General features: G+C 42.2%; 2 protein-coding genes across 2 annotated transcripts; both read right to left on the reverse strand.

Moving 5' to 3' along the window:
- Nucleotides 1-8,999: 8,999 nt before the first annotated feature.
- Mvk (Mevalonate kinase) lies at nucleotides 9,000-9,786 on the reverse strand (the record flags this gene model as incomplete). Its single annotated transcript, XM_027369073.2, is given in 1 exon segment — nucleotides 9,000-9,786. A coding segment is annotated over 1 exon segment (492 nt), but the record flags the coding sequence as incomplete, so codon positions are not given.
- A 482-nt stretch (nucleotides 9,787-10,268) lies between these two features.
- On the reverse strand, nucleotides 10,269-11,340 carry LOC113817275 (4-trimethylaminobutyraldehyde dehydrogenase). Its single transcript, XM_070126152.1, has 3 exons — nucleotides 11,323-11,340; nucleotides 10,697-10,885; nucleotides 10,269-10,394 (listed from the first exon to the last, which is right to left on the reverse strand). Exons 1-3 carry the CDS (start codon nucleotides 11,338-11,340, stop codon nucleotides 10,269-10,271), a joined length of 333 nt encoding a protein of 110 aa, XP_069982253.1.
- Nucleotides 11,341-12,511: the final 1,171 nt, after the last annotated feature.

The raw sequence follows: 12,511 nt of genomic DNA on the forward strand, positions 1-12,511 counted from the left end.
ATGAGTCTATCTGCTCAAGAAATCACGTCTTGTAATCCCAGTAAATTATCTCGTGAAGTGAGTGTCTTTGGTCACCTCTATTTTATCAGGATTTTATAGACATTAATGAGAATAATAATGAGTCTATCTGCTCAAGAAATCCCGTCTTGCAATCCCAGGAAATTGTCTCGTGAAGTGAATGTCTTTGGTCACCTCTTTTTATCAGGATTTTTAGACATTAATGAGAATGAGTCTATCTGCTCAAGAAATCACGTCTTGTAATCCCAGTAAATTGTCTCATGAAGTGAATGGCTTTGGTCACCTCTATTTTATCAGGATTTTATAGACATTAATAATAATGAGAATAATAATGAGTCTATCTGCTCATTAATATACATTAATGAGAATAATAATGAGTCTATCTGCTCAAGAAATCCCGTCTTGCAATCCCAGGAAATTGTCTCGTGAAGTGAATGTCTTTGGTCACCTCTTTTTTATCAGGATTTTATAGATATTAATGAGAATAATAATGAGTCTATCTGCTCAAGAAATCCCGTCTTGTAATCCCAGGAAATTGTCTCGTGAAGTGAATGTCTTTTGTCCACCTCTATTTTATCAGGATTTTATGGACATTAATGAGAATGAGTCTAACTGGTCAAGAAATCACGTCTTGTAATCCCAGGAAATTGTCTCGTGAAGTGAATGTCTTTTGTCCACCTCTATTTTATCAGGATTTTATGGACATTAATGAGAATGAGTCTAACTGGTCAAGAAATCACGTCTTGTAATCCCAGGAAATTGTCTCGTGAAGTGAGTGTCTTTGGTCACCTCTTTTTATCAGGATTTTATAGTCTGACTGTTCTGGTATGTCAATCCACATTCGTTATAGTTCAAAATCGCGCGCTTCTTCAAACCGGTTATAAATCAGTATTGTCATATTAGCGGAATTTCCTAAGGTTATAGGTCATGGTATTGTATCGCAACTACAGTAGGATGAATATGGAAATATAAAATATGTAAGATAAACGGGTTCATGATAATAAATGGAGGCTACACACTGGGTAATATGAATTCACTGTTATCGTTTGGCGGGAAATTATTACTTTTACAATCCTCGTAAAATAAATTGTAAAAGAAAAACATTACTGGGTTCACTGTCAGATATTTTTGTGTGGAATCAAAGTATTTTATCAAACGATTTTAATTACATTCTGATTGATGAATAGCTGAATAATTAAGATGAGAGCAAAGGCTTCTTTCTTACTTCAACTAGTATTAAAAGATTACTTGGGTAAAATCGTTTTTAACTAGGAAAAATTAATGGAATAAAAAAACAACTAATTTCTGAAAAAAATAGCGAAAAAAAACATGTCTTCTTTCACAGACTGTGTGGAAACTGATGCTTGAAATATTTAATGGTCCTAGATGAGGTTCACTTAACTTTACACTTGTGATATAGGTATTTCGAAAAAGGGTTATTTAGTCTTCAGCATATTCGTGATTTGGTAAAGAAAACGCAGGTGTGCCGACTATGGTTCCATTAGTCATATATATATGTTCGCTTTACGAAACTTTGCTGAAAACTCTGCTGTTTCATTTTACTCTTAAGAAGAGAATTCAGCAATAAGAATTTGGGCTCGTAATTTCTCCCCTTGGCAACAGCTGGACGTTTGGTAAGTCGTATTTTTTGCTGCTTGGATGATTCTAAGGTGGAAGACAAGGCTATGAGAATACGAGGGAAGTTCATCCTTCTCGTTTCATGGAGCTAATGACGTCATCTTCAATAAGAGGGAAGTTCATCCTTCTCGTTTCATGGAGCTAATGACGTCATCTTCAGTGAGATTGATGGATACAGACGTAAAATATTTCACAAGCAGAAAGGGATTTATCATAGCTATTCAGTAGTTTGTGTATAAGAAGGGAGCCATGGATGCAAGAAGATACTAATCATTGTAGATATATATCGTACTTACTAGAATACAAGCGATTTCAGTTGGAGAATATCGAGCTGTTGATCGTGACGTCACGCCCCAAACTAATTCTGCAATACCTTGTATTTCTATTACCTTTGGTGGAGCGAATCTCCGAAATAAATGTTACTGTGTCTGCAGCAATATGTTGACGGCCATAACATAAATCATAAATATTTTTCACTGATTTAACGTTTCTGCCTCTTTCTTTCTCTCTCCCTCTCTCTCTATCTATTTATCTATCAATCCATCTCCCCCCCCTCCCTCCCTCTCTCTCTCTCTCTCTCTGTCTATCTATCTCTCAGTCTATATCTCTATCTATCTATCTATTTATCTATCAATCTATCTCTCCCCCTCTCTCTCTCTATCTATCTATCTACCAATCCATCTTCTTCCCTCTCTCTCTCTCTCTCTGTATCTATCTCTCAGTCTATATCTCTATATATTTATCTATTTATCTATCCATCTATCTCTCTCCCTCTCTCTCTATCTATCTATTTATCTATCAATCCATCTCCCTCCCTCTCTCTCTCTCTCTCTCTCTCTGTCTCTCTCTCTCTCTCTCTCTCTCTCTCTCTCTCTCTCTCTCTCTCTCTCTCTCTCTCTCTGTTACCTTTGTATCAATCGCGGAGTGCCTCTGCCTGCATATTCGTCTGCCTCTACCTCAGCTTCCTTCCCTCTCTCTCGCTCTGTAAATCTCTGTAAAACTCAGAGAACGCATACCTCTGCCAAGGCCATGGGGGTCACTGATGCAATAGAAAAAATTATTCACACTTGAAGAATTACATTTAAAAATCACCTCTTTCTTTCGGGACGTCCGTGTTTCCCCAATCTCGCCATGCTGATGAATCCTTAAAAAAATAATAATAAAAAAATCATGGAGCCGGAATACCACCGAAATTTAAACTGGCGTCTAACTTGGGCTGTGACTCACCTCTGGTTTAAGAAATCATAAGAATCTGTTCCTAAATTTTTGTTATCCTGCTAACCAACTATCTCACTAACCAACGTTACCAAAACCATAATCTTTGCGGAGGTACTTATTTTAAAAGCATGATAATAGGTAATAGTAGTTGAGAGATGAGCTGCCATTGTTTGAGACACGTGATTATGGCCATAAAGATAGTAGACGTGCTTCTGGTCATAAGGAACATTATTTGAAAAGAATAATACCAACTAATAGTAGTTCACGGATGAGTTACCAGTGTGGGGGACACGTGACTAAAGATAATACACTTGCTTCTGGTTATCAGCAGAAACCCTGTTGGTTGATAAATACCCCTATTTTAATTCACTGCTTTACTTTCTTTTTTTCACTGATGGTCACTTTTTCACATTTGATGATAAGTGAAACATGTTCGTTTTTCCTTACCGAGGAATTGTACAAGTTGTTGTTGAATGCCCCCCCCTCGGGTGGGTGTGTCTCGTCTGGGCAGCTGAGTGTGAATGAGGCTTCACGCTAGGGGATTCCCCTAAACATTCATTAATTACTTTATTTTCATTTAGGGTTTCATCTCACTTTCTTTTATCATATTTCATTCGAACATCACATTAACATGTTTAATTACTTTGGTCACAATTTCCCTTATTTTCTATTTATGCATTTTTTCCCGTTTTCTTTGGGCACGTAACAATGTTTATTAGGTAATTTATTTAATCATAAATAAGGTGTACATAGAAAAAAAAATCTATAATTCTATAAATCAATAGACAAGAAATCACAACACATTCAACATTCATTCTCATTCAACATTTCATTTCATCCGAATGCACACATCCTCACATACGTCACTGCTTCACGGGGCTTCGTTCACGCTTCGACTCGCACACTCATTCACTCCGAGCAGTCGCTACGCTCACGCAGGCTAATGTTCTTAACTGCTATTTGACCTTGTTTCTTAGTCACTCTTGCATTCCTTACACTTTCAATCGCCCCCTCTTTTTCTCGGCTCAGCTCCACTCTGAGCCCAGTCATTCACAACTTTCCATAGGTGATAAGCTCATAGAAAGTCAAAACATTTATGCACTCTTTTGCTAAGGAACACATTTGGACGTTTATCCCACGTCTTGACCTCTCACCCAGCCTGATTTAACAGTATGGAAACTGGCATAAGAATATCAAACCTTCTTCCTTCATCTCTTCATTATCCAGCCTGACTTAACAGTATGGAAACTGGCATAAGAATATCAAACCTTCTTCCTTCATCTCTTCATTATCCAGCCTGATTTAACAGTATGGAAACTGGCGTAATAACAACCTTTTCCTTAACTCATTCTGCATCCCCTTACCCAGCCTGACCAAACAATGCAGCAACTGGCGTAAAATTTACCTACTCTTTCGTCTTTCTTTCTGGTCCATCTTCCCCGCTACCTTTCCATCCGTTTCATCATTCTCTCGCTTCTTCAGTCCTGATTTATTTTCTCATCAGCCAGACTTACCACTTCCTACTACTATGAACTCTGGCGCCAGTCCCTGCGGACCTACCACTTCCACAAGCTTATATTTCGGCGTCAGTCTTACATTCTTGCTTCGTCATGTTTCCTTATCCCTCTACTTTCGTTCTTTCACCCGTCTTTCATTATTCTAACAATTCTACTTTCATTCTTTTCAACTTTCTTTCGTTGTTTTAACACTCCATGTGAATTTCTCTAAATCCGTCAATAAATATCCCTTTACCTGACCTTAAACACCGTCCCACACAAATATTGATAGAAATGAAGCTAGAGGTATAGTAGAAGAGAAAAGAAAGACTTAGCTCAAGTAAGGAAGAGGACGCCAATCCTCGTTCAGGATAGAACCCTGCTTTCACCTTTCCCTTAACCTATTCCCTTTATTTCCTTTATCTACTACTACACGCTTACGCAATCGCCGTGGGGAGTGTTCTGCTATCGGGTCATCTACTGCCGGTACTCCAGAAGGTTGTAATTTTGGTCCCGCTCTCAGGCTGCATCTGTTCTCAGTTCGCTCCTCTTTGTCATCCTCATCGCAAGATCTTATTCTATCCAGCCCCGTTCTAGGTTCCAAAATCTCCGTTATCACCCACCGTTTAGCATGCCACCGATCCTGAATTTTACTTCTACCTATTTTTACATTATTTCTCAATAAAACTTCCTGACCTACTGTCCAGTCAACATCCTTCGCCTTTATGTCCCTTTGCTTCCTTGTCATCTCTTTCTGTTTGTTTTCCGTTTCTTTTGCTATCTTCCCGACAGTCTCTTGTATCTCCCTTAACTCACTCATCCAATCATCAATAGTTTCTTCTGTTGAAGAACTTGCTATCGGATCCTGAGGTAACTTGGGCTCCCTGCCAAAGACTAAATGGAATGGCGAGTATCCCGTGGCTGCATGTGGAGTAGCATTATAATGGGCAACTAAGGCAGCTATGTGTTCAGGCCATTTTTTTCTTTGCTCTTTCGTCTAATGTTACTAAGAGCCCATGCAGCGTTCGATTAAACCTCTCGCAACACCCACTGCCTTGTGGAGGATATGCTGCCGTTCTAATTTTTTTCCACCCCATAACTAATGCACAACTGTTTAATAACGGAACTGAGAACATTTCTCCCTTGATCGGACAATCATTTATCTGGAGCCCCAAATCTATCAAAAATTTGTTCTTTTAAGATCTTCGCTACGGTTGTTGCCTTTTGGTCTTTAGTGGGAAATGCGAAAGAATAACGACTGAAGATATCCGTGATAATTAAAATATTTTCCATACCCATTCTCTTTTCTAAAACCGTAAAGTCAGTAGCTAACATTTCCCAGGGTTTGCTCGCGTCCAATCTTCCCATCAAAGCATGTGGCCTCGGCGTCTCGTCTTCAGCTACGCTCCACCTGTCACCTCCAGCGACGTATTCTGCTACCGTCGTTGACATTCCTGGCCAGTACCCTCGACTTTTTACTAAACTCAGGGTTCTATTCCTCCCTTGATGCTCAAACTGATCATGACAGGCGCGCAATAACTGCCCTTGTAACCTTGGAGGCAATACTGGGATGATTTTCCACAAGTTTATTCCCACATTCTTTTTATGCCAAATAATTCCACCCTGTACTCTTAAATGATCTCTTATTCTAAACAATTTTCGAAAATCTTCATCTTTTAACCACTCATCCTTCTCTCCCTTAGCCATGTCCCTCTCCAGTAACTGACCAATCCCTTTGAAACACTTCATCTCGTCCTGCGCATCCTTCAGTTCCCCTTCCGGCCAAAGCTCTCCCACATTCGCGTCTTTGGTGACTGCCATTGCCGCGTGTTCTTCATCCGTTTCACTCTCCACCTCCTGTGTCAGTCTGCTTAACTCATCAGCTACTGTATTATCTCTGCCAGGCTTGTATTTTATCATGAAATTAAATTGTTGCAAATTATTTACCCACTGACTTTCAACCGCCCCAAGCTTAGAGGTCTCTAAATGACTCAATGGACTGTTATCTGTATAAATAATGAATTCCCTTCCCGCTAAATAATCTTTGAATTTATCGCAAACTGCCCACTTCAAAGCTAATAATTCCAACTTCCTTGAACTATAATTCGACATGTTTCTTTCGGAGTTTCTTAGGCCTCTACTGGCGTAACATACCGGATGAATCTTCCCCTCATGCTTCTGTGATAGCACGGCTCCCAGTCCCTTAAAACTCGCATCCGTTTCGAATATGAATTCCTTCGTGAAATCAGGGCATTTTAACACAGGGGCGGTAATTAACATTTCCTTTAAATCCTTGAATGCTTTCTGACACTTCTCATCCCATTCCCCGACAATGGATCTCCGCGAATCTCCTGACATTAGAGCATGTAGCGGTGCTGCCGTCTGTGCAAAGTGTTTGACGAATTTCCTATAAAATGAACAAAATCCAATAAATGCTCTGACATCCCTGACAGCCTTCGGCAGAGGCCATGACTTCACTGCTTCCACTTTCGCTGGGTCTAGTCACGCCCTCTTCCGAAACCTGGTATCCTTGGTAGGTTACTTTCGATGCAGACAGCGTAGACTTTTTAGGTTTAATCTTTAGTCCATTTTCCGCATTCTTTCCAATAGATCCCCTAATCTATCCACATGTTCGTCAACGGTTCTGCTAAATACAATTACATCGTCTAAATATACCAATAACGTAGAAAATTTTTTGTCTCCCTGAATCCTCTCCATGTAACGCTGAAATGTGCTTGGACTGTTGGATAATCCCATCGGCAGTCTTTTAAATTCATAATGACCAAAAGGTGTGCTAAATGCAGTTTTATGCTGGTCTTTTGGGTGGACTTGTATTTGGTGATATCCTGCAGCTAAATCGAGTGTTGAAAAAAGACTTTGCACCTGCCAATGCTTCGACCGTCTCATTAATTCTGGGCAGAGGAAACGCGTCTCTAATTGTATATTTATTAAGTTGTCGGTAATCTATGCACAGCTTTAAAGTATTATCGCGCTTGCGCACCACGACAATTGCAGCAGAGTAGGGACTTACGCTCGGGGCGATCACACCTTGTTCGCATAACTTTCCGATATGTTTTTACCTCTGGAACCTGATTCGGTGGTATTCGTCTGTACGGTATTCTAATTGGATGCTCAGTTGTCAGTGGTATGTTATGTTGGACACTCCAAATTTAACGCTGCAATGTTTAACTTCCCTCTCTTCTATTTCCTCTGCTCTCGCAACTTTGCCTATCTGCCAATTCCTTCTTAATTTGCATATTGTTTTAGATAGGTTTGCTATTAGCGTATACCCCTTCCCATTCTTTACCAGGACCATAGCAGGCAGCGTCACTATCCCGTCAGGAACCCATCCTTCCTGTTGTCCTGTCAGTGGCTCAATCAACACTACCTGGCTTTTTACCTGCCTTAATTGTGGGATCCAGACTGGCACCAATCTCATACTAGATGCTGGGATTACTGTAACACAAACAACGCAGGTATCATTGGTATCGTCTATGGATGAATGAATGATAGTCACTTAAATTCCTTTACATGACTAGTATTTGAGTGTAGACTCGCAAGAGACTATCAATAAGTGGCTATTGATAAAACAAATATTAAAGAATATAATGAATTTACTCCTTACATTAGGCTAGTTTTTAGTACACGATCAAAAACTGTTGAAATGGACAGTTACATGCAAAGCAAAGGATTAGAATGTCTTATATGTATATCAGATGTAAGTTAGTTAATGGTTTGAGGGAAAATTAATGTGCTAGACATCGGAGGTCATATAGCACTATAGGAGATATAATTAACTGGATAGGGTAGGGATAGGGATGGGTTGTTAGTTAGGTGTTATCCGTTATTGGTTATGGAGTAGTAGGATGGTATTTAAAGGATTAACATAGTTGGGTAGAGGTGAAGGAGTGTGATATAAGATGTAGGAAAGGTTTTCTGAAATTAGTCAAATATTTCTTCCATAATTGTACACTTGTATGTGCGTACATTGAACCTTCAAATCCTTGACAATTTCAACTGCAAATGTTTGAAGATGTGGCCTATATATGGGAGCGCGCTCGTGTGTAGGTTTTATAAATGTATTGGCCGACATAATGTCCAGCATTAAACTGATGGCCAAAGTATAACTGTGAACACTTTATCAACTCCGAACCTGATATATTTACAGCTGACTGAAACCTTTAAAGTGTGACAGAAGCCATGGGTTGCAATGTGGCTAACACTGTTAACCCAAAACATAAAACATTTAGTATATTCAGTGGGAAATGGGGATACATATAAAACTTTAGAAGGTCCCAATCCCTTTTTTCAGATAACACAGAATATTTTTTGTGTATTTCTTTAGCACTCCCTTGCTGGGTTAGAAAATAATCCTTTGACCTACACTGTCGACACCGATGATGGAGGATAGTTCTCAAATCAACTTTCATCTAAGATAAACCCATGGCTACCTTTTGGGCAGGGAAAGATTTCTGTTGAGAGAGGCCTCATGATTAGGTGTTTCATCTAACTACGCATACAAATATACACATTATGTCAAGCGAATGTATACATACACAATATCACATTAACATGCCTCGTGTATCAAGTGTGTGAGTTCAGGATGTGGTTGTGTGAGAGAAAGACTTCTGCCATGACCGAATCATTTACTAAAATAAATGACATGATTACAGTAACAAATGATTTAAATGCTGTAACAGGAGTATTTTGTGTCGCTGGAAACGAACGAGAGCCAAGCACTGGCCTAAAATCTATATCTTAGCCTTTATCATGTATCAAATCAAGAAATATTGTCATTTACTAATCACAGACATGTTCAAGCCTTTCACTTGGAAACCAACAACAGGATGACATCCAGGTCTACTCAGTGCTTGGTAATAATGTCAAAAGTCCTAACAGAAAAATCTTCTACAAGCAAATGCAGTCACTGCGCGTGGTGGATGGTGAACCCCGGCGCCCCGAGGCGAGTGCGCCACACCTGGTAGCCGTGGGTCTCGAGGTCCAGGCAGCACTTGGCCACGTCCTCCTTGCCGGCGAGGCCCTCCACCACGATTCCGAACCCCCCGCCCCCCGCGCCCGTCAGCTTGGCCCGGAGGCCGTTCGCCTGGGCCAGGGCCACCAGGCGGTCCAGGCTCGGGTGCGACACGCCCAGGGCGCACAGCAAACCCTGGTTGATCTCGATCAATTCCGCGATCGTCTCGTGGGCGGCGGCGCGGTCCTGGTCCCTGGTCGCCGAGGCCAGGTCGTGCAGCGCCTGGATTCCTCGCTCGGCCAGGGCGTCCAGCGAGTCCAGGATCGGGTCGATGGCACTCGGGTGCCGCTCACGACGCTCGCGGACCCCCGAGATAAGTGCCTTGGTGCTCCTTGGCACCTTCGTGTTCACTAGCAGCACTTGCAGGGGCGGCACTTCAACGGGCTTGAAGTTGACTGCGGCGGCGGAGACCGTGAAGTAAGGGATAATGTTAATTTCACATTCAGCAACACTTGTTCCTTCCTCACTTTGTAAAGACAGCTCCAGCTAGTCCAAACTTCGTATCATTTGCTCTCTTAACGGCTTCTTCTTCAGTATCAAACTCTAACACGGAGGCAACAGAGCCAAAAACTTCCTCTTGCACTACCTATAATAAAGAATTTCTTATCAGTAAGCAGAAAAATTAGTATGTGTGATACATGTGTATAATGCGCATGCATAATATATTACATTTGTCTGAGTGGTTGGTATGTTATTTATTTCATTTTTCCACAATTAATTTCAGTTAGAAAGAATATCAGTTATCTCACATTACTGAGGCAGTAGCTCCTTGTGGTCTTTATATGCTACCCTGACTACATTTATAGTGACAGAGACAAAGGATGTATCCCATAAAAAAACAACAACAGAAAACATATACTGCCGTTTCAGTCAGCAGCACTTACCTTCATATCATCTCGGCAATCTGTAAGGACGGCAGGTGAAAGGTACCATCCTCCAGCCAACTTTCCCTTCAGCAACACCCTTTCTCCTCCACACAAAACAGTTGCACCCTGAAAAAGTTGACAGACAAAATTAAATAACCACTGCCAAAAGCATGCATAAAAAAAGGTTTAGTTACCAAAAAATTAACCGTATTCATGTTGACAAATGTGGAAAGGTATGAATGAGAACGAATATCTTCACAATCTTCGTCAGAAATACATGAATACATGTATTTCTGACGAAGATGTAATCGAAACCGGTTAAATACATCTCTTGTATTGTGAAGATATTCCTTCTCATTCACACCTTTCCACATTACCAAAATATCTCAACAAGTTTCAGTCATATTTTATCATTTTCCCTGCCTTACCTCTTGCCTGGCACTGTCAACGTAACTCAACACTTTTCTAGCATGGTCCTCATGGGTGGTTGCCCCCACAGTTGTGTCTTCAGCAAAGGGGTCACCAATCTTCAGCTTTTCAGTTGCAGTTACAAGTTGTTTGAGGAACTCGGCAGCAATACTTCTATGAACAAACACTCGCGTTCCATTGGAGCAAACCTACAAAAATGTTGCAAAAGCTACATAATCCCATTCATAAAAGTTTGTATAAAGACTGTCTGTTTTTCCTCTCCTGTTTTAGTGTGAATGAAAAGTAATGAGCTTAAATTCAGTAACTATCTGACAGTCACAGAGACCAAATTTGCTACAAAAGAGAGGGAGAGGGAGAGGAAGAAGGAGGAGGGAAGGAGAAAGGAGAGAGGAGACTGAGAGGGAGGGGGGAAGGAGGGGGGGCCGGGAGGGGAAGGAGGGGGGCCGGGAGGGGAAGGAGGGGGGCCGGGAGGGGAAGGAGGGGGGGCCGGAGGGGAAGGAGGGGGCAGCAGGGAGGGGAAGGGAGGGGGCAGGGAGGGGAAGGAGGGGGGCAGGGAGGGGAGAAGGGGGCAGGGAGGGGAAGGAGGGGGGGGGGCAGGGAGGGGAAGGAGGGGGGCAGGGAGGGCAAGGAGGGGGGCATTCATGCCTATTCTAATTAGAGTATTTAGTCTAAAGCTAAGATAAATAGCTACTTGAGGTTTAACTATGATGTTAGGGTACAGTGGTATCTTATCTGCGTTTACTATCAGGTGGGATGCGTGAGAGCGAGAAAAGATGAGAGAGGAGGAGAGAAGTGAGGGGGAGAAGAGAGAGTATGAAAGAGAAGGAGTTAAGGACAACAGCGAATAAGGAGAGGGAGAGGGAGAGAAAGAAAGGGAAAGAAAGGGAAAGACAGAGAGAGAGAGAAAGAAAGAGAGAGACAGAGAGAGAGAAACACCGATAGAAAGAGAAAGAAATTGAGAGGCAGAGAGAGAGAAAAAGACCGAAAGAAAGAGAAAGAAAGAGAGAGGCAGAGAGATAAATAGATAGATAGAGATAGACAGACAGATAGATATCATAGATAGATAGATAGAGAGAGAGGGAGGGGGAGAGAGAGAGAGAGGGAGGGAGAGAGAGAGAGAGAGAGAGAGAGACAGAGAGAGAGAGAGAGGGAGGAGGGAGGGAGGGAGGGAGGGAGGAGGGAGAGAGAGAGAGAGAGAGAGAGAGAGAGAGAGAGAGAGAGAGAGAGAGAGAGAGAGAGAGAGAGGGAGAGAGGGAGGGAGGGAGGAGAGGGAGAGGGGGGGAGGGAGAGAGAGAGAGAGAGAGAGAGAGAGAGAGAGAGAGAGAGAGAGAGAGAGAGAGAGAGAGAGAGAGAGAGAGAGGGAGAGAGGGAGGGAGAGAGAGAGAGAGAGAGAGAGAGAGAGAGAGAAGAGAGAGAGAGAGAGAGAGAGAGAGAGAGAGAGAGAGAGAGAGAGAGAGAGAGGAGAGAGAGAGAGAGAGAGAGGGAGGAGAGGGAGAGAGAGAGAGAGAGAGAGAGAGAGAGAGAGAGGAGAGAGAGAGAGAGAGAGAGAGAGAGAGAGAGGGAGGGGAGGGGGAGAGAGAGAGAGAGAGAGAGAGAGAGAGAGGAGAGGGAGAGAGAGAGAGAGAGAGAGAGAGAGAGAGAGAGGGAGAGAGAGAGAGAGAGAGAGAGAGAGAGAGAGAGAGAGAGAGAGAGAGAGAGAGAGAGAGAGAGAGAGAGAGAGAGAGAGAGAGGGAGAGAGAGAGAGAGAGAGAGAGAGAGAGAGAGAGAGGGAGGAGAGAGAGAGAGAGAGAGAGAGAGAGAGAGAGAGAGAGAGA

The sequence above is a fragment of the Penaeus vannamei genome, chromosome 10, assembly GCF_042767895.1.
Source record: "Penaeus vannamei isolate JL-2024 chromosome 10, ASM4276789v1, whole genome shotgun sequence".
NCBI classification, from domain to species: Eukaryota; Metazoa; Arthropoda; class Malacostraca; order Decapoda; family Penaeidae; genus Penaeus; species Penaeus vannamei.

Excerpts from the sequence above, each read along its gene's own strand:
- LOC113817275 (XM_070126152.1), bottom strand. Across the intron at positions 10,395-10,696 it reads TTGACAGTGCCAGGCAAGAG|GGTGCAACTGTTTTGTGTGG; the intron begins GTAAGGCAGGGA and ends CAACTTTTTCAG.